Source organism: Natator depressus, chromosome 12 (genome assembly GCF_965152275.1).
Source record: "Natator depressus isolate rNatDep1 chromosome 12, rNatDep2.hap1, whole genome shotgun sequence".
Lineage (NCBI taxonomy): Eukaryota > Metazoa > Chordata > Testudines > Cheloniidae > Natator > Natator depressus.
Genome location: NC_134245.1, coordinates 7,973,875 through 7,994,265, shown reverse-complemented (window position 1 = coordinate 7,994,265; position 20,391 = coordinate 7,973,875). Strand labels below are relative to the sequence as shown.

Here is a 20,391-nt window from a genome sequence, read left to right as displayed (position 1 = left end):
AACAGGCTTATTCAAAGTGATACAAGCTACGAAAGTGAGATTTTGGAAGAGTGTTGCCAGTTTCATAATGTAATAAAAATACTGTAATGATAAATAATAATAATAAATAGTGTGTAATAAGCATGTCATAAAAACAAATTTTATATTTCCAAGATCACTGCTTTTATTTTATGTTCAGGTAAAGGAGAAAATCCTGGAAATATTCCTTCATTTTTAGGAGGGGGTTCGCGAGACTTGACATTTTAGTGAAGGGGGTTCACAGGTTGTTAAAGTTTGGGAACCACTGAGTTAGGGTAACCCGCAAGCTAGAAAAATTTCATTGCATATCTGGATGGATGTAGCTGCTGGAATTGGTGCCGTTTTTTTCATATCATGTAATGTTTAAATGTTATCTGGCATCCAAGCTGGAAAAACAAATAAACTTCCCCAAAGGGCCATGACTCATAGAAACACAATTTAATGTTGACCAAAACTGGCAGAAAGCTTCTAAATACAGCTGATAATGCAACTATGTACTCAAAATAGCAGTGTTTTGTTAAGTTTGAGAAATACTGATTGGGTTTTGATTTGAGTGGAGTGGAAACATGGGCCTGATTGTCTGGGGAAAAACGGTGTACTTAGTTTTGGTCAGTTGTTTATTTTGCGTTAAATAGTCTGTGTGTTTTGTTTTTTTTGCATGTGAAAATGACTAATTTAAAAATATAATACTGTACAGTCTCTGATTTAAAGTAATTAGCTATTGATATTATTTAACTAGTAATTTTTGCCCAGAAGTTTGCATTTGCTTATATGTATGTATGTATGTATGTATGAATTGGCTTAGCTTTTTTCCCTATTGATTTTCTGTGAATAAATGTTGCCCCAGTGAGCTGCAAGAGACGGAGTTTAAAACCGATCTGTCTATATATATTTTCATTCTCCTTTTGAGGATAACAGAGATAAAACACACGTTTAAATGCGTATTGTTAAAAAAATAACTCCGTATGTGTGCCCACAAGATGGCTAGCGCAGCCCCCACCCTCAATTTTGTGTCTGCCCACTTCAGCCCCGACACCGGGAAGAAGCTGGAGCTGTCCCTGCCCTAAGGTGAGTGCCCATGCCACTCAACAATGGGCTGTTCTGTGAGGGGCTGTTGCACTTTTAATTAAATATGGATCGGGGCCAAAGAAAACGTGAATCGGTATTGTGTCCCCACTGGTTCAGATGGTCAACCAGGTGGTGGGATACCCCAGTTCAAACCCCTCCTTTGTAAAGGGGTTTGAACAGGGGTCTCCCCGCTCCCAGGGAGGGTCAGAGGTGGGTGATCCCTCTCCAAATCCCCTCTCTGTCCCAAGAAGGCAACGGCCTCCGGAGAGCAAGAGGGGATGTCCCATCTCGGAGGACAGCCACCTGGGAGAGAGGAAATCTCTGTTCAAACCGCTTCCTGACAGGCAGGAGGGAGATTTGAACAAGGCCCAAATAATATTTAATTCAGGTGGAACAGCTTCAGGAGGGACAGCTGAGGGATGCCCATGCCCAAGGAGTAGGGCACTCACCTGGGCATCGGGAGAGCCCTATTCAAATCCCTTCTCATCAGGGTGTGTGTGGGGGGTGAAGCACAGTGAGTGGGTACCCCAACCACTGGGTAAACGTAACACAGGACAGAGGCCTCTGCCTCCTTCCCCCTCTCCCCTAGGCTGTTCTGCAGGCATTAGGCAGGTACCTGACAATTGCACAATAAACGATTTCGGGGTTCCTGGCTGTGGATCGCAATCCGAGACAGGCACCGAACTCCGTGAAAGGGGCAGGGCTTAGCACAACCCCTCTTGTTGGCATCTCCCAGTGGCTGGCACAGGCGGTTCCCTGCTGGCTCTCGTGGATCCCATTCTCTGGTGCCTCTCTCTCCCCATGCCTTGACAAAGGAGCCTCAGTGCCTGATGCAGGCTTGGGGAACCCCCATTGGGGTGTTTAGATGTCTCGAAGCAGCTGAAAGTTAGGGATGGCGCCGCTGAATATTGTCAACCCTTTGTGGACCTGTGCCACGCTGCTGAGACAAGGGATGCCCGGTCCATATTACAGGCGAATAGCCCAGTGACTGTGAGGGAGCTGAGAATGGGCTTGCTTTGTGAACGTCACAGGTAGTGAGGTCAAGGTGGGGAATGCAGAACAGACCGCATTAATGCAGGCCACAGCCTCACACCCAAGCCCGGGGTGGGGAGTTGAGAACAAGCAGTCTCAGTGCATGCCCTAGACACAGAGCCTTGGGATTGGGCATTGCGGTGGGGTGTGACAGGCATTCCAGAGCTCTCCTTCCCGTCCCCCACTCCTGCTGCTCGGGGGGAGCAGTGCTTTAAACTCCTCCACCCACTGCTCTGGTGCTCAGCTGCTGTCTTCAGCCATCTCTTTTCCCCCATGCCACTGCAAGCGGAAGTAGAGTCACACCCACCGAGAGCATGAATGTTTGGCAGCATAAGACACCTGTCTGTTCCCAGCTCCATAGCCCCTTTGTGCACGGGACTGACTCTCTTCTTTTGGCCAACACCTGGTTTGAAATAACATTGATCTACCCCACAGATAGAGCAGTATCTTGGGCACCTCGATGCAGCAGCTGAGTCCAAAGTCCATGTGAGCACCCTGTTTACACTAAGGGCTTGCTTTGCATGAGCAACATGCAAGAACGTGTGAATCTGCTTCCTTGTGATCTGCTGCCTTGCTATTGCAGAATGGCTGCCAAGCGCTACTTTGACTGATCGTGTGATGTCGTGAAACCCGCCAGCACAGTGCTCTTCACAACCAGGGGACAATCTCTGTTCACACTTCACAATCCAGTCACTGAGGAGCATCTGTGCAATCATAGGACTGGAAGAGACCTCGAGAAGTCATCTAGTCCAGTCCTGTCATAAATATAAAGGGAAGGGTAAACACCTTTAAAATCCCTCCTGGCCAGAGGAAAAACACGTTCACCTGTAAAGGGTTAAAATACTTTCAAAAGCTGGGGGGAGGGAGAAACAAAGTCTCTCTCTCTGTCTGTGTGATGCTTTTGCTGGGAACAGAACAGGAATGGAGTCTTAGAACTTAGTAAGTAATCTAGCTAGAGATGCGTTAGATTCTGTTTTCTTTAAATGGCTGATAAAATAAGCTGCGCTGAATGGAATGTAGATTCCTGTTTTTGTGTCTTTTTGTAACTTAAGGTTTTGCCTAAAGGGATTCTCTATGTTTTGAATCTAATTACCCTGAAAGGTATTTACCATCCTGATTTTACAGAGGTGATTCTTTTACTTTTTCTTCTATTAAAATTCTTTTAAGAATCTGATTGTTTTTTCATTGTTCTTAAGATCCAAGGGTTTGGGTCTGTGTTCACCTATGCAAATTGGTGAGGATTTTTATCAAACCTTCCCCAGGAAAGGGGGTGTAGGGTTTGGGAGGATTTTGGGGGGAAAGACGTTTCCAAACAGGCTCTTTCCCGGTTATATATCTGTTAGACGTTTGGTGGTGGCAGCGATAAAGTCCAAGGGCAAAATGTAAAATAGTTTGTATCTTGGGGAAGTTTTAACCTAAGCTGGTAAAAATAAGCTTAGGAGGTTTTCATGCAGGTCCCCACATCTGTACCCTAGAGTTCAGAGTGGGGAAGAAACCTTGACAAGTCCCCTGCACTCATGGCAGGACTAAGTATTCTCTAGATCATTCCTGACATGTGTTTGTTTAACCTGCTCTTAAAGACCTCCAATGATGGAGAATCCACAACCTCCCTAGGCAATTTATTCCAGTGCTTAACCACCCTGACAGTTAGGAAGTTTTTTCTAATGTCCAACCTAAACCTCCCTTGCTGCAATTTAAGCCCATTGCTTCTTGTACTATCCTCAGAGGTTAAGAATTTTTTTCTCCTTCCTTCTCGTAACAACCTTTTACGTAATTGAAAACTGTTATCATGTCCCCCCTCAGTCTTCTCTTTTCCAGACGAAACAAACCCAATTTTTTCACTCTTCCCTCATAGGTCATGTTTTCTAGACCTTTATTCATTTTTGTTGCTCTTTTCTGGACTCTCCAGTTTGTCCACATCTTTCCTGAAATGTGGCACCCGGAACTGGACAGAGCACTTGCAACCCCTCCCAGCTTGTTATCATCCGCAGTGTACTTTCTATACCATTATCGAAATCATTGATGAAGATATTGAACAGAACTGGACCCAGAACCGATCCCTGTGGGACCCCACTCGTTATGCCCTTCCAGCATGACTGTGAACCACTGATAACTACTCCCTGGGAACGGTTTTCCAACCAGTTCTGCATCCACCTTATTGTAGCTCCATCTAGATTGCATTTCCCTAGTTTGTTTATGAGAAGGTCATGCAAGACAGTATCAAAAGCCTTACTAAAGTCAAGATATACCACATCTACCATTTCCCCCCTATCCACAAGGCTTGTTACCCTGTCAAAGAAAGCTATCTGGTTGGTTTGACACGATTTGTTCTTGACAAGTCCCTTTTTATAGATGGGCATTATATTTGCTCTCTTCCCGTCCTCTGGAATCTCTCGCATCTTCCCTGCTCCACCCCTTCCCCCCAAACCCCGAGCCCCTTCCCAACCCTGCTCCGCCCCCACCCTGCCTCTTCCCATCCCCACCCCACCTCTTCCTTCCCCCAATACTCCCCCTCGCCCCCAGCGCCTCCTGCACACTGCTGAACAGCTGATTGTGGTGGGCGGGAGGGCCTGGGGGGAAGGGGAAGGAGCTGATCCATGGGGGTGCTGAGCACCCACTATTTTTTTCCCATGGGTGCCCCAGCCCTGGAGCACCCATGGAGATGGTGCTTATGGATTTGAGATTATGCCTTTCATGGGATCAAAGCTGTTTATCTCACCCCTTTGCAGCCTACCGGTTCCAAACTGCTTGATTTCTTGTGTTCCATTCTCTCTTATCATGCACAAACTTGCCTCAGTTTCAGGTGAGGCTCCAGTAGACACTGCAATATTCATAAATGGCTGGCTGTTGTCTGGCCTTGTTCCAGTTGCCGTGCAAAAAGCATTTGTCATTCCTTCAGTCACCATTTTTATAATCCCAGTTTCATCTGCAGCCATGCACTTTGTGGTAGCTGCTTTGTGGCTGACGGCTGTATGCCACACATCTGTTTTGTCATCCATATACCATGAAAGGTCTGGCAGTCTGGTAGACCGCTCCCTGACTATCAGCTAGGGCATGATATATTGCTGGCTTCTCCTCCTCTTCCAGAGGTCTGGCTTCTGCTATATTTACACATCTCCATTTACTCCATCCAGCATAATTCACATGACCACACTGGAAGTCAAGTGGAGTCATCTCCGCAAATGTCCCAAGCTCCATGGACTTGTTATCATCTCTTTTTGCTATGTCATCCATCAGGAGTTGGGAGAAATCAGTGACAGTTTTCCCAGAACAGAAATGTATATGAACAGGTTTTTCCTTGGGTAACGAAGGCATCCAGGAGTTGGCAGAGTGACTGGGAATTCCCACACTGGGTAGAGGATTTTAGGGATGTCTGAGGCTGATTTGGGTAGCTTGGAATTTAGGATTTCTGTGCCAGCGACATTATGTTGCCAGTTTTCCAGTTTCAGGTTAACAGAGTGTGTTTGGGGTCCATTCCTCAGTAGCAAAGATCTGGGCAAAGCTTTGGCTAATACTGTAGCAAAGAGAGGAAGGGTGAATTACACAGGAAAAATGTTTAATGTATGGAAGCTTTCCATTAGTAAACAGAACTGGCCACATGATGGCACCATTAGCCAGAGCAGCAAAGAGGATCTGCTGTCCAGCCTTATGAAACAGGAATCTATTTTTACAGCGTCAGTCTCTAGTTTCATTTTCCCAAGGAATAGAATGGTGTCTGCTCATTTATTGAGATCAGCAGCAGCGTAGGGACTATTCCATGTATAAAATGTAATTTTAATTCATGGGATACATTGTGCGTGTGTGTGTGTGTATGTCTGCCCGTCCATACCCCCGTCCCAACAGGGACTGTATGCTGGGATCAGAGAGGGGGCTTAGCAGAACGTGGGCAGCATGGAGAGCGTGTCCTGGCGAGTGGAGATTTCTGGCACTGAAAAGGGTAGTTTTGTGGGGAGTGCTGAGCTTCCAGTCCCACAGGGGTTTTCCCATAATCCCTCCACGAATCTACATGGAAAACCCCTCATCTAGGGAGGCAATCCTCTTCTGACTAGGGCCTTCCCAGTTCACTGGCCACCTGGAGAAGGGCAAAAGGTGCTGCATACAAAGGGCTGCCTGAGGTCTCAGTGAAGTCAATGGAAATATGTCAATTTATGCCAGCTGAGATTCTGGCCCCATGTGAAGTAATCAGTGAGTGTAGTCCTTTTTGGTTTTGGTTGCTCTGGGGGGCTCTGATGCTGCTTTGAGTTGGTGTGTCTTGGTCTGTGGGGAGCTTGCTTCTGATGATGAGCTCAGAGAGCTTGGGGGCTTGTTTGAAGGCCAAAAGTGGGGTTCAGGAAAGATTTCTTTCAGGATGGGGTCCCCATCGAGTATGGGTCATAGTTGTTTGATGATACCCCAAGTGGGTTCCAGTGTGGGATGGTAGGTGACTGTGACAGGTTCGGTCACAAATACCCCTTGGTACTGTCACCTGACATGCTGAAATTACCTCTGAACCCATTTTCCCTGCCAGCTTGGGACTGAGCCCATTTTCCCTGCCTTGTTGAGCCAGACATGCTAGCCACCTGCAAACACAGACCCAGGTCTGGTCCACGCCCCCAAAGCTGCAGACTTAACTGAAAACAGCTCAGCAAGTACCTATCTCCAGCACCCAGACACCCAGCTCCCAATGGGAGCCAAACCCCAAATAAATTCGTTTGACTCATAAATTGTCTGCCCTCTATAACACTGATAGAGAGATATGCACAGCTGTTTGCCCCCCCCTCGAGTATTAATCACTTACTCTGGGTTCATTAATAAACAAAAGTGATTTTATTAAATATAAAAAGTAGGATTTAAGTGGTTTCAAGTAATAGACAGAACAAAGTAAGTCACCAAGCAAAATAAGACAAAACATGCAAGTCTAAGCCTAATACTGTACATTAAGAAACTGATTACTGGTAATATCACCCTCAGAGATGTTCCAATAAGCTTCTTTCACAGACTAGACTCCTTCCTAGTCTGGGCCCAATCCTTTCCCCGATACAGCCCTTGTTAGTTCCAGCTGACATCTTAGGTGTTAAACAGGAGCTTTCTCATGACTGGCCCCCTTTGTCCTGTTCCACCTATTATCTCTTTGACACAAGCCGGGAATCCTTTGTTTCTCTGGGTCCCCACCCCTCCTTCTGAATGGAAAAGCACCAGGTTTAAGATAGATTCCAGTATCAGGTGATATGGTCACATGTCACTGTAAGACCTCCTTCTTCATTACCCACTGGCTGGGCTACACTACACGGGAAGGCTTGCAGGTAAACAGAGCCATTTACAACTAATTGTCCTTGCAAGTAAACAGAGCCAACAGGATTCTAAACCACCATTAATGGCTCACACTTTGCATAATTACAATAGGACCTCAGAGTTATACTTCATATTTCTAGTTTCAGATACATGAATGATACATTCATACAAATAGGATGAATATATTCAGTAGATTATAAGCTTTGTAATGATACCTTACAAGAGACCTTTTGCACAAAGCATATTCCAGTTACATTATATTCACCCCTATAAACATATTTCCATAAAACATATGGAGTGCAACGTCACAGTGACAACTCGGAGTGTGCGGTCTGAGTGGGGTTTATTTCTGTATTGAAGCAAGTTCTCTTGGGGTGTTTGGGTAGCCCATTCCATGATGGGATCTACTTCTCTGGTAGAGCATCCTTGTTTGGTGAAGGTGATTTTGAGTGTGTTAAGGTGTGTATCCAGGACTTTCTCCTCAGAGCATATTCCGTGGTATCTGTTTGCCTGGCTGTAGATAACAATTTTCTTGGTGTGGTTGGGGTGGTTACTGGATCTATGAAGGTAGGACCAGCTTGGGAGTTTAAATTTGTAACTTTGCAAACCACTGAAAACCATGGACTGAACAAAGACACTGGATTTACGGTTTATTACAACAATCTGTAACCCACTAACCCCCTCTTTTATCCTATGACTGCAGAGGTATTAACTGGCCACTCTACCTTGATTGATCCGTTACCATACGTGCTAACTACTCATGCCAAACAATCTGTTCCACCTTTAGCTGTGACACTCAGAGTACCTTTCCCAGACCTGAGGAAGAGCTCTGGGTGGCTCGAAAGCCTGTCTCTCTCACCAGCAGGAATCGCTCCAAGAAAAGATATTTCCTCACCCAATTGTTTCTCTAAGGATTTGAAGGGTCATAGAGGTGAAGGCCTTGTTTACACTGGGGATTTGCTTCGATTCCAGCCACTGGTGTAGCTGCAAAGATGCAAACTTGTAGCTCTGGAAAACTATGATTTGCATGGGTGCAGCTTACCTCTCCTTGGAACCGGGAGTAGCTGCACTGTTGGGATCGGCCACTTTGCTTGTCTGCTCTAACGGTTTGCATTAGAGCAGCTGCAGCAGTTGCTGGCCACCGACGGCTGGAGCATGTCCTCAGCATAAACAAGGAATTGAGCTTCTCCCCTTCAGCTGTGAGGTGGCCTCTTTGATGGACATTGGCTGGGAAGCATGTGGGGGAATCTTGCGCTGCTGCTGCCCGCGGTGTCCTCATTTTGTGGGAAAACAGAGGATCTCAGTATTTAGCACTGTCTGTCTGGCACCTTTCACCAGCTCAAGATTCATTATAATTCATTAAAGGCAGTAACTCTGCACAGAAACTACAATTACACTGCACATCTGTGATGTTTTTCAGGCATTTATGGCTAAATGAAATAATTTCCTTTTGAAAGAAAGGATCCCACTTTTAGAAAACCTTTTAGAAGAGGCCTTGCACAATACTTAGAGGAGAGACTGATCTCAGCTGTAGCTCATTTCCTGCCTCTTTCTCAGATTGAGGCGTTGCAACTGTGCTGAATTAAAGAAGACAGTTCTGTTTCTGTGGGATCCTTCGCAGAATTTCTTCCCTCCTTTTCCCTCGAAAAGTCAATTGGTTTAAATCAAATAGAAATGGGGGGTAGGGGGGAGTTCGCCGAATGATGAGCTTGTGCACTGTTGTTCCACATTTCTAAAATTCATCTCTAGAAGCAGCTGCAGAAAAGTGCTGAGATGAGTGCTTGCTGATTTTGCAATAAAGGGGCCTCTGATTTTCAGGGTCATTTAGTGGTTTAAGTACAAATACACAAAACGGAACATGTACAAACAAGCAAGTATCCTAAGAAGCAAATGACATGAACTTGTTTCGATATTTTTGTAGAAGGGACGTGTGCTATCTTGCTAATTTGATACACCTGGAGTACAATTCAGCATTCATCTCTTATGAAATCAAATCCAACAGGAGATTATTTTCCTGGTGGAAGACATTGGACCCATCAAACCCTCCCCATCCCCCGATCTCTGACCGCTTTGTGTGTGGCAGACCCATCACGCCTAGCTCCTGAGTTCAAGTCAAGAATTCCCAGATAAAACGCTCGCTGCTCCCAGATGCTGATGCCCTGGTCATTCTAACACCGGCGCAAGTGGTTTCCAAAGGAACTTCTGCCTATTAAAACATACTTCAGGGCCAGGGCTCGACATGTCGGCTTGGATTCAAACAAGAATCATGCTATTTCAGAAACAAGCTAACGTTTGTCACAGGCTTCTAGAAACGGAACATACTCTAAGTTGTATGTAGCAGAGTCTCGTAATGAATGCACTCTGGTGCTTTAGGCTGACTTTAGGGACATTACAAGAAAAGGCTACGTAGCTCTCCTAGCTTTGTAAATTATTATTTATATTGCAGTAGCACCCAGAGGTGCCACTCAAAGATCAAGGCCCCGTTGTGCAAAGTGCGTTACACACATATGACAAACGAAGGCTCCCGTGTGTCCTTGGCAGGCCAGGTGCCAGCTCTTGCTCAGGCTGCAGGCATTAGCTAGGAACTGACAAACTCATAGCTGGCAATCAGGCCAGTTCACTTGTGTGGTGGTGTTGCTCAAAACAGGTATTAGTCTTCTAAGAATGTATTTAGGGTTTAGAGTCTCTGAAATGCTGGCATGTTGCTGCTTGGATTAATCTCACCTGTAATGTCTGTATTCCATGCTATAAGGCAATATGTAAGGTTTGCTTTATAACTTTGAAAATGTTTGCTCTGAACTTGTGAACTCAGATGGGAAGAGTGTTTCCCCCTGCCCGTCCAGAAGGACTATCAAAATCAGATTGTCCATCAAGGAATATCGCACTACAAAGGATTGGTTATAGGCCCTGTTGCACCTTGGAAATGCTACCTGCAAGGAAGTTGTCCTTGGGACTGGGAGGCTGAAAGAAGGAAATAAAAGACACAGGAAAATTTTCCATCTCTTTGCTGTTTGAACTCTCCTAGGGCCAGAGACACCAAACTGAAGCCAGCGATCTCCAGTGGTTACCTTCTGGGTCTGCCCTGAACGACACTTTGAATTGACAGATCGCTACAACTCTGTCTCTCTTAAGATTCAGACTGAAATTCATGTGTGTGTGTACATGTCTGCTTGCTTTAACCTGTAAATAATTCTCAGGTTTTTTCCTAGTTTATTACAGCATTGGCTACAGGCATTGTCTTTGCTGTGAGATCTAAGGTACACATTGATCTGGGGTAAGTGACTGGTCTCTTGGGACTGGAAACAACCTGAATATTGTACAACTTTTGTTGTGTGTCACCATTTATTACTCAGTCCAGCTTGCCTGGGTGGTAGGACAGACTGGACAGTCTTAGGGTATATCTACACAGCAATGGAAGCCCGGGCTCAAGCCTAACCCCCCCCCTTGCGTCCACACACCAATTGTGCTAACCTAGGGATTGGACCTAGGGTCCCAGGACCCTGCAGGGCTGGCGGGTCTGAGCCCATGTTAAGCTAGGACCTGGGGTCCAAGCCCTATTGCTTTTCTGTGTGCACATGGCCCCGGCTTGACTCTGGTCCCGGAAGTCCTCTGGCTGCATCCCAGAGATCCTGGCGACAGAGGAGCAGCACTGAAGGCAGTGGCTGGAGGTGCCATTACTGCGTGGCTGAGCGCACTCCCTATTCCTGTTCCTCTGGTGGTGGTGGCAGCTCCTGCTCCGGCTCTTCCTTGCTGCTGCGTGGCGCTTGCCCAGAGCAGGGAGCATAGCTGACAGGTGGGAGGAGGCGGGATCCCACTGCACCCCAAGCCCTGGGGATGCACGTCACTGCTCCACAGCCGGCAGCAGCCAGGCAAGGGTGTGTGTGTTCATATGAGGGTCTTGACACAAAAGGCCTTCAGAAATTATGCAAAAATAGGGGAACATCCCATAAAAAAGAGAGCCTTAAATCAAGAGCCGAGAGCTTTGCTCACAGACTTTGCCCCAGGAGCAGGCCGCAAAACAGCTGATTGCGGTGGGCAGGAGGCACAGGGAGGGAGGGGAAGGCGCTGATCTGTGGGGCCCACTGGCGGGCAGGAGATGCTGGGGGGGAGGTGTGTCGGGGGGGAGCTGATAGGGGGGCTGCCACGGAGTCGGCACCTATGGTACTGAAAAGGTTTAAGATTACCCCTGAGTCCCGTCAGCTGAAGTACAGAAATCTTAAAATGTTTGACAGCGTCACTCTTGTCAAATATGTGCATGACGTGTAATGTTATGGAAAAAATGGATAAGGGGGCAGGTGCTGAAGGTAACTATGAAAACCTGTTCCATCTGTTGGCACACGCACAGTTGTTGTGGACAGTCACTGATGAGGTAAAAGTGGCCATCCGTGACCAAAAGCCTTCCCCAGTTTCGGAGGCAGCAGACATTGCTGATGAGTCAAGGGCTCATGGGGGCACAAACCCCAAGGGAAGGGAAATCCTCTTGTTTCCCAGGTTAAGAAGAAGGAGGGTCTAGGAATAAACCTAATCCCAACTTTCTTAAACAACCTTAAGGGAGCCTGGATTTTAAAACCCCTTGCCCTAAGGGGAGGCAGGCAGCCTGCCCTCACTGTCTGGCTCCTGGCCATGTCAAACCAAATTGCCCCAAACTTAAGGTCGCCCCACAATCTGCACCCACAACCTCCCCCCCATGAGTGCCAAGGCTACCACTGTGATCCCAGAGGAAATTGTAGAGGAGGAGAATGGCCTCATAAACTATATTAGGACTGAGTCTTGGGAAGGTAGTGAAGAATTTAAGAATGCTGGAGTGAATAGCACCGAGTGTACAGGCTGGAGCGATGTGGCATCGCAAGTCACTTTGGTTAAGGAAAGTTTGGTAGGGGAAAAGGACAGACTTCCTGGCGAAAGTTGAAATATTCTAGCTTTGGATGAATTTTCTGTGATTGTGCCCCTGGCTAACATTCGCCCTGAGTGGGCGGATTTTAAGGGGCTGTTAATCGTAGGCATCAGAAATTTGCTGCCCGCTGATGTTTTAATCGGTAATAACATTTCAGCCAGGTCTAAGCAGCCTAATATCATAACGCAACCAGAGAGAGTATGGCTCTGATTCTCCTGCTTTGGCTGTGGACAGCAGGGAAAGCGGCAAAGGGGGGAGAGAAGGGGAGGGGAGCGGGAGGGCGATGGCTTCAACCCTTTGTCTGTTGAGAGTGGTAGCTTGGCTTCTGAGGAGGAATTTGAGGATTTTTGTGCAGTGCCAGAGTCTGCTCTAACCCTAGGTGAGGTTCAAAAGGAGTTTGTGATCGCAGCAAGATAGACCTAGTGTCTAGGGGGACTATCTGGGACTCCGTTATAAGACTATTGTAATACTTTGGTACTGTGCGGTCATGGTCGTGGTCATGACTCACTCCAGACAAAGGGAAAACAAGGTTGAGTTCTAAGAATGACCAGATTCAGCTTTCTGCAGAAATGCAGTCAGGGTTCTCCAAACTCCGGGGAAAGGGTGAATTGCACATCTTCACGGGCAGGTTTAAATTCCGCAGCTCTGTCCAAGGCTGTCAGTTCATCCCAGCCATCCAGGGAAACAGTCCAGGGCCAGAGCTCTCCAGCCGAGGAGAAACCTCCCAGAATCATGAACAGCCTGACCACAGCTCTTCTGGTGATTTTCCTTCTAGGGCTTTCCCTTCAGCGCACCCATGCAGGTCAGTGGGCATTGCCGGGCCTTTTCAGCAAAGAGCTGTGGGGAGTGCGGGGAGGTGCTGTTGGGGTCGTGGTGAGAGAGGGCCTCATCATACTTCCAGGGCCAGATTCGATAGCCCATTCTGTCTGCTTTGTGATGCAAAGAGCCTGGAAAATGGCCAGATCTCCCCAGTAGGTGTTGTAATGGCCTACAGGGCTCTTATGCCACCCTTCCTGCAGCCCCCAGGGTAGGGACGAAGGAGGAGCGTGTTCAGCATCATGGGTAGCAAAGCATGCTGGGTAAACACCTTCTACCAGGGAAGTTGAATTTGGCACTCCCTCACCAGCTGTTTTGGGGCTCCTTCTGTCTAGGAAGATGCTATGTAGTTGCAAGTCATCATTATTGTCTTTGAACGGAATTCGTAGTACGGGCTCTTTTCCGTCTACACCAAGGTGGGGACACTAGAGAGATGTAACGTGTGTGAAATTATTTCTCATTTGGTTTCCTTTCCCCCAAAAGCTCCAAGAGGTATCCCGGAAGACACAACCTGCTGCGCAAGCGTCACGAAGGGACCTATTCGTTTTGTTAACCTGAGGAGTTTCTACAGGACCTCTTCAGGGTGTAGGAGACCTGCTGTGGTGTAAGTAGCCTTCAGTCAGTCAGGCCTCGCTTTATGGTGAACAGAGGATAGAATAGGTGTGTGTCAGGGACATGCAGCTTGTGCAAGTGTGAGGGGGAAGGATCACATACTGTGGTCACTTAGCCAGGAAACTGCCCTCTTCACTAAGTAATGAGGAGCCTGATTCCGATCTCACGCTGGTTTTGCAGCCGTATGACTCCAATGGAGTTGCTCCTCATTTACACTGATTAATTTCAGCAGAGTCGTTCCGACTTGACACTGGTGTGACTGAGAGGCGAATCAGGCCCCAAGTGTAAATCAAATAATTATTTTATTAATTGTACTGTAAAAAAGGCAAATGTATGGAACAATTTCAAGGGCCGATATTGATTAATTCTTACCCTACAGAGGAAAAGAGGGATCTGATTTGCTGATGACCATTCTGCCCATGTGGCTAAGCAGTGGAACTGCTCAGGTCAAGACTCACTAGTTACCCGAATGAAACGGGACTTTATGGGAACGACATGACTTTCCAGGCAGTGCCGCGCTGGGTGCCTCATGCATTGTGATATACACTGAGCCCTGGAGGCATCTGCTATAACCACGCCTTGCCTTATCTTCCCTTCCTCTACCGTAAAGACACTGTTTAAGTAGCAGCGCACTAATTACAGCTACGTGAAAGCTTCACATAAAGCAGAGCAGGGAATTCAAGCCAGGCCGACTCCCTAATCGCCCCCTCCCCCCCATCCTCCTTGTCTATTTTTAAGGCACCGTCCCAGTACACAGGGCTGTGCAATAGGGGGTGTGACAAAGACGCCAGAGGCTCTTCAGAGGTGTTAAAGACACAGCGGCTACACTCCTGACCCAACCAGCGCAGAGTAAACGAAAAGGGCGCACGCTCATTAGAGCTGGGCCCAATTCAGCAGCAGCAGCCTTGTCAGAAGTAGCCATAGATTCTCCTTTATTCTGGCTTCCTGATAAGGGGGACATTTCAGATCAGACAGAAGGGCTTGAGGAGTGAAACCGAGGTGCGGACCCCTTATGGTCAATGGAGATCTCGTGGCACTTTGGCAAGATAAGGGTGTTAACCACTGGACCCCAGACAGACTTCAATCTGAGTTATTCCGTTCAGCCTGCCTAAACCAACTGGGTAATTTCACTCAGCCACAAAGGACCCGATTCTCCTTTCACATACACATGACTCTACAGACGTCAACGGAGTTACTCTCGATTGACACCAGTGTCTGTGAGAGGAGACTCAGCCCCTAAGACCAGGCTTTGCTTCCTTTCCTGAACCGCTGTGTGCTGGACTCAGCTGTTGCAATCCAGTGGCGGGAGCGTATGTGTCTGGGGTGAAGCGTGTTGGGATAGGAGGTGCTGCATGAGCTAGAGACTGTTATAACTACGAAGTTGTCAAAGCATTGCCTACTGGTTTGGGATGAAGAAACACTGCGCTAGCTGTGGGCAGGTCCCTTAACCTTTCCCTGCCTCAGTTTACCCATCTGTAACTACAGTACTTCACAGGGGTAGCATGAAGTCTGCTTTGAGATCCTCAGGTAAAAGGAGCCATAGAAATGTAAAGTATTTTAATGTTACCGCCTGGCAGCCAGGGAAATTCTCCTCCTTCAGTCCTCTGCAGACGCGAGCCAGCTGACAGCTGGTTAGTGCACCAGGTACATGAGGCAAAAGACCTCTCCCGGGCTGCCTTATAGCAATATGCCATGAGCAGCACAAATACGACAGCAGAGGCTGGCAGCGAAGCAGTAAAACCGATTTATTCAGACCCCGGTTTCCTTTCAGTGTATTTCTTGGGAGTCACACCCCTGACATCTGCACAACTCTTTGTAAAGTTGGCTCCAGGGTAGGACACTGCCCGATCTCGCTCACCAGTTAATAACCGAGCTCCCTAATGTTTCCCCATTGCAGGTTTGTGACTCTCCACAACAGGGAAGTCTGTGCTGATCCAGAGGCCAAGTGGGTACAAACTGCAATCCAGCGCCTGAGGAAAAAGAAGTAACTTCGCACAGCTGCCCCTGTACTCCCAGGGGCCCGCTGGCCCTGCTCTATTTATGTAAAATACCCGTGACTGTTACATATATTAAATCTTTAGTTTTTTGGAACCAGTTGTGTCGTGTGTCATTGTGGCCCTCTGCGTACAGAGAGTGCTGACCAATCGTTTTAAGCCCCGGGTTTGTCCTCACTGATGGATTGTTACAATTGGGTGGGTCATGTGGCCTCAGGGGCCTGTAAGACATTGAGAGGAACTGTTCAGCTGCCCCTCAGTGCTGGGGCCTCAGCCCTGGGGACACAGGACCCAGGGGTCCAGTTTTGGGGGCCCCCTTCTCCTCACGCTCCTCCCGTGGCTGGGCTCCAGCTGGGGCGCGTGCCCCACGGCCAACTGCCGCCTGTCACCCCATCACCGGCCCCCAGGACTTGGAGGTGTCTGTATCCCCGTCTCCCAGTGCTGGGAATGGGGCTGCGCCCCCATCCCCCTCACTGCATCCTTTCCGCCCCATCCCCCTCGCCCCATCCCCCTCACTGCATCCCTCCCCGCCCCAACTCCCCCACCCCATGCCCCTCACTGCATCCTTTCCCGCCCCAACCCCCCCGCACCTCCATTCCCCTCACTGCATCCCTCCCCGTCCCAACCCCCCCACCCCACCCCCTCACTGCACCCTCCCCGTCCCATCCCTCTCACTGCATTCCTCCCCGTTCCAACCCCCTGCACCCCATCCCTCGCCATCCCATCCCCCTCACTGCATTCCTTCCCGTCCCAACCCCCCTGCACCCCATCCCTCACACTGCATCCCTCCCCACCCCAACCCCCCCCGCACCTCCATCCCCCTCACTGCATTCCTCCCCATCCCAACCCCCCTGCACCTGCATCCCCGTCATTGCCTCCCTCCCCGTCCCATCCCCCTCACTGGATCCCTCCCCATCCCAACTCCCCCGCATCACCATTCCCACATCCCTCCCCGTCCCAATCCCCTCGCACCCTCATCCCCCTCACTGCATCCCTTCCCGTCCCATCCTGTCCTGCCTCCCACACCTACCCCTGCCCTGCCCCTGCCCACCTCTGCCCCGAGGCCCCACCCTCGCTCACTCCATTGCCCCTGCCTCCGTTAGGGCCACACATTATCACAGCTGTAGTGGGTCCATTAAAGGCCCACTCCTGAAGGCCAAAAACAAATCCATAGAGCACAACCTCAGAAATGCACACCTGTCCAGATACCTATATCAATCAATCTGTAGTAACTGACTCCCACACCTACATGCAGATACACACGGGTGTTCATGTGTACACATCTGGCTTGCACTAACACATATACTTCCACATTATTTATTATTGCAATTGTTGATGAGTGCCTAGAGACCCCAACTGAGATCAGGGCTCCAGGGTAGTGGGCGCTGGACATACACATAAAAAGCGAGAGTCTGCAACAAAGAGTTTATAACATAGCTAGACAAAGGCGGGGAGAAATGTATGATACTTTGGCTCTGACTGCGATTACTAGGCAACTAGTTCGATTTTCTGGTATTAGAAAGTTGGCAACCCTACAGGTACAGCATGCCTGGCAGCAAGCCAAGCTCCAGCATGGCCGATCTGGAAGGCCTATCGGTAGGGGGCAGAGAGGTTTGTTTAGTCCTCTTGCATCAGTAGATCCATGGCTTTTCCGCTGAGGCTGCCAGTCGGGAGGATAACTGGTTCCAGCTGTGCAGTGACATGGACACTGCTTCACATGACCTGGATCTGGATCTGGTCTTCCTGGCTCTTAGAACGCTGGATCTGAACGCTCCCGAATGCTGGTGCCTGAAATCAGGCGCCAAGCCAAATTTACCCATAATTCATGGTGTTTGGCAGGGGTGTTCAGCTGAGACTGAGCATACAAATAAAGCAGCAAACTCACATCTGAACCCTGGTTTCAGATCCAGGGGTTTGGTTAAGACCCAGCTTCTCACCTGAATAGAGCACGTCCCATTGCTGAATGGGTCATGGGGGCCTCATAACACCCAGGTTCTAGGAGTCTAAATTAGGACAACAAGATAGACCCGAGGGGATGTACGCCACCAGGCTGTGCTGTAGGGAGAGCTGATAGAGCAGGCAGCTGGCAGATGGGGGTTTCACTGGAGCCCAGGGATACCTCCTGGCATGCATGGCCTGGTCTGTTGAGTTCCTGGTCACCGGGCTGGTACTAGGGGACCTGTGAGATGTTGATTTCTATCTTCTTCTTTGGCTATCCCTCAATGCGAGGATGATGACTGCCAAGGGGGTTCATTGGTGAGTTTTTAAGTGGCTGAAAAGCCCAATTCGTGCCCTGCAAATTTCCCCACAGAAGTGGCAGGTGTAATCTGGGAGGAGACATAGTTGTTGGCTGGAGTGTTGTGCCCTTTCTTTCCTCCTTTGTCGCTTCTCTGTCTCATGAGCACGTCTGTTCTCCTCAAAGTGAGCTGTGGCTTGGGGTATGGTGTGGCGCCACCGTGTTCTGTTCCATGCCGAGTCCTCCCCGTGTGTTGGGTTCATGCCTTCCTTTTTAAGATGTACTTTCAGTATGGCTTTGAAATGCTTCCGCTGCCCTCCACGAGCCCTTCTTCCCTGACTTAACTCAGAGAAGAGCACTTGCTTCAGGAGGCGAGTGTCGGGCATATGTACCTAGTGGCCACCCCAGCAGAGTTGGTATTTCATGACCTGCGCTTCTTTATACTGCTGATGTTGGGTGCAGAGAGAACGCTGATAGTGCGTCGGTCTTCCCAGCTGATCCTGAGAATCCTCCTGAGGCAGCGCTGCTGGATCCACGCCAGTCGCTTGAGATGTCGTCTGCAGGTTACCCAGGTCTCACACCCATTGACAACTGCCTTGTAAACCAAGATCTTGGTGCCTGTATGCAGATCCCGATCATTGAAGACTCGTTTAAGTAGTCTTCCAAAAGAGGTGTTGGCACAGCGGATCCTGTATTCAATTTCTGTGTCAATGCTGGCTGTTTGGGAGAAGTAGGTGCCAAGGTACAGAAAATGGTCCACATTTTCCAGGGGTTTTCCACTGATGGTGATTTGTAGAGTATGAAGAGTAGTTTGTGCAAGTGAGGGCTGGTAGAGTACCTTGGTTTTCCCGATGTTGAGAGAGAGACCAGGCTGCGATAGGCATCAGCAAAAAGATTTAGGGTGCTTTGCAGGTCGACCTCTGTGTGTGCAAGAATGACACAGTCATCTGCATATTGAAGGATGCAGTGATGGCAATTCTCGTGATCTTATATTTTGTTTGGAGACGTCGAAGATTGAGGAGTTGGCCATGCATACGATATTCAATCCCAATTCTGTCAGGAAGACAGTCACGGACGAGAATCAGGATTACGGCAAGGTAAATGGAGAAGAGTGTTGGAGCAATGACACAATCCTGCTTGACACTGGTACGAATGATGAGTGGTTTGGTCTCTGAGCCGTTGCACAGAATGGTGTCAGTCATCCCATCATGGAGCAGTCTGATGATGGAAATGAATTTCTGGGGACAGTCAAATCTACACAGCACCTTTCATAGGGCATCACGATTGACTGAGTCAAAGGCCTTGATTAGGTCGATGAATGCCATGAACAGTTCCTGGTGTTGCTCTCTGCACTTCCCCTGAATCTGTCTTGCCACGAAGATCATGTCCGTTGTGCCTCAGGATGGCCTGAAGCCACACTGTGATTTGGGGAGGAGTTCCTCGGCAAGGTGGAGGAGGTGGTTTAGTAGGATCTGGGCAGGAATCTTCCCTGCGAAGGAAAGGAGAGCAATACCTCTGTAATTTCTGCACAAAGATTTGTCCCCTTTCTTGAATATTGTAACAGTGTTGGCGTTCTTAAAGTCAGGTGGAATTTCTTCGTAGGTCCAGATTTTGTCGAGGAACTGGCAAAGTTTGTGCTGGAGCATTGTTCCACCAGCTTTAAAAACCTCAGCTGGGATGCTGTCTGGGCCTGGAGCCTTGTGATTTTTTGTCTGAGTGATGGCATGCTGGACTTCCTCAGGAGGTGGGGGGGATCAGCAAGGTGTTCCATTGCTGAGCGTTGTGGAATAAACTCGATGGTGTCTTCAGAAACCGTGGATTCGCGGTTTAGTAGGCTCTCAAAGAGCTCCTTCCAGCGTTGTTTAATGGTTGCATTGTCCTTGAGGAGGGTGGAGCCATCCTGAGAACGTAAGGGGGTTGCGCCTTTGGAGCTTGGCCCATGTATAGTTTTTGTTGTTTGAAAGAAGCTTCTTGTGTCATCCTAGTCTATGAAACCCTGCACCTCAGACGCCTTCTCTTGCCACCACTTGTTTTTGATGTCACATAGTCTCCTTTGGACATTGGCTTTAAGCAGGTGATTGGCCTCAAGTTTTCATTGGTTAGAGGAATCATTTTGCCAGATACAGAATGCATTTCTTTTCTGTTGAATTAATGCTAGGATTTCCTCGTTGTTTTCATCAAACCAGTCTTGGTGCCGATGCATGGAATACCCTATGGTTTCAGCACATGCATTGTGAATGGTGTTTTTAAGTTGATCCCAGTGCTCTCAAATGTCAATGATGATGTCAGGCAGGTTAGAGAGTTTCTCAGACAGATGGTGGTGGACTGTCTCACAGCTGGCTTGGTCTTGAAGTTGTACCGCTTTCACTTAGTCTTTGGGTGTCTGTGGTGTGGTGGAGCGAGCTGCAGGTACATGACTAAACTTACGAATCGACGGTCTGTCCAACAGA

At 48.5% G+C, this 20,391-nt stretch overlaps 1 protein-coding gene across 3 annotated transcripts in view; it reads left to right on the top strand.

The window, feature by feature from the left end:
- The window catches only part of LOC141996477 (C-C motif chemokine 17-like), a 30,756-nt gene extending 14,993 nt beyond the window's left edge, over nucleotides 1–15,763 (top strand). The window contains exons 1-4 of one of the 3 annotated variants that reach the window (XM_074968519.1): nucleotides 9,869–10,663; nucleotides 12,927–13,085; nucleotides 13,583–13,703; nucleotides 15,609–15,763. In XM_074968519.1, coding sequence (XP_074824620.1) covers nucleotides 13,016–13,085; nucleotides 13,583–13,703; nucleotides 15,609–15,699 — 282 coding nt within the window. In that variant the 5' untranslated portion in view covers nucleotides 9,869–10,663; nucleotides 12,927–13,015 and the 3' untranslated portion in view covers nucleotides 15,700–15,763. Of the gene's footprint in view, nucleotides 1–2,701; nucleotides 10,664–11,539; nucleotides 13,086–13,582; nucleotides 13,704–15,608 lie in introns of those variants that run through there. The other 2 variants (XM_074968518.1, XM_074968520.1) reach the window with 2 other exon arrangements.
- The last annotated feature ends 4,628 nt before the right edge of the window (nucleotides 15,764–20,391 follow it).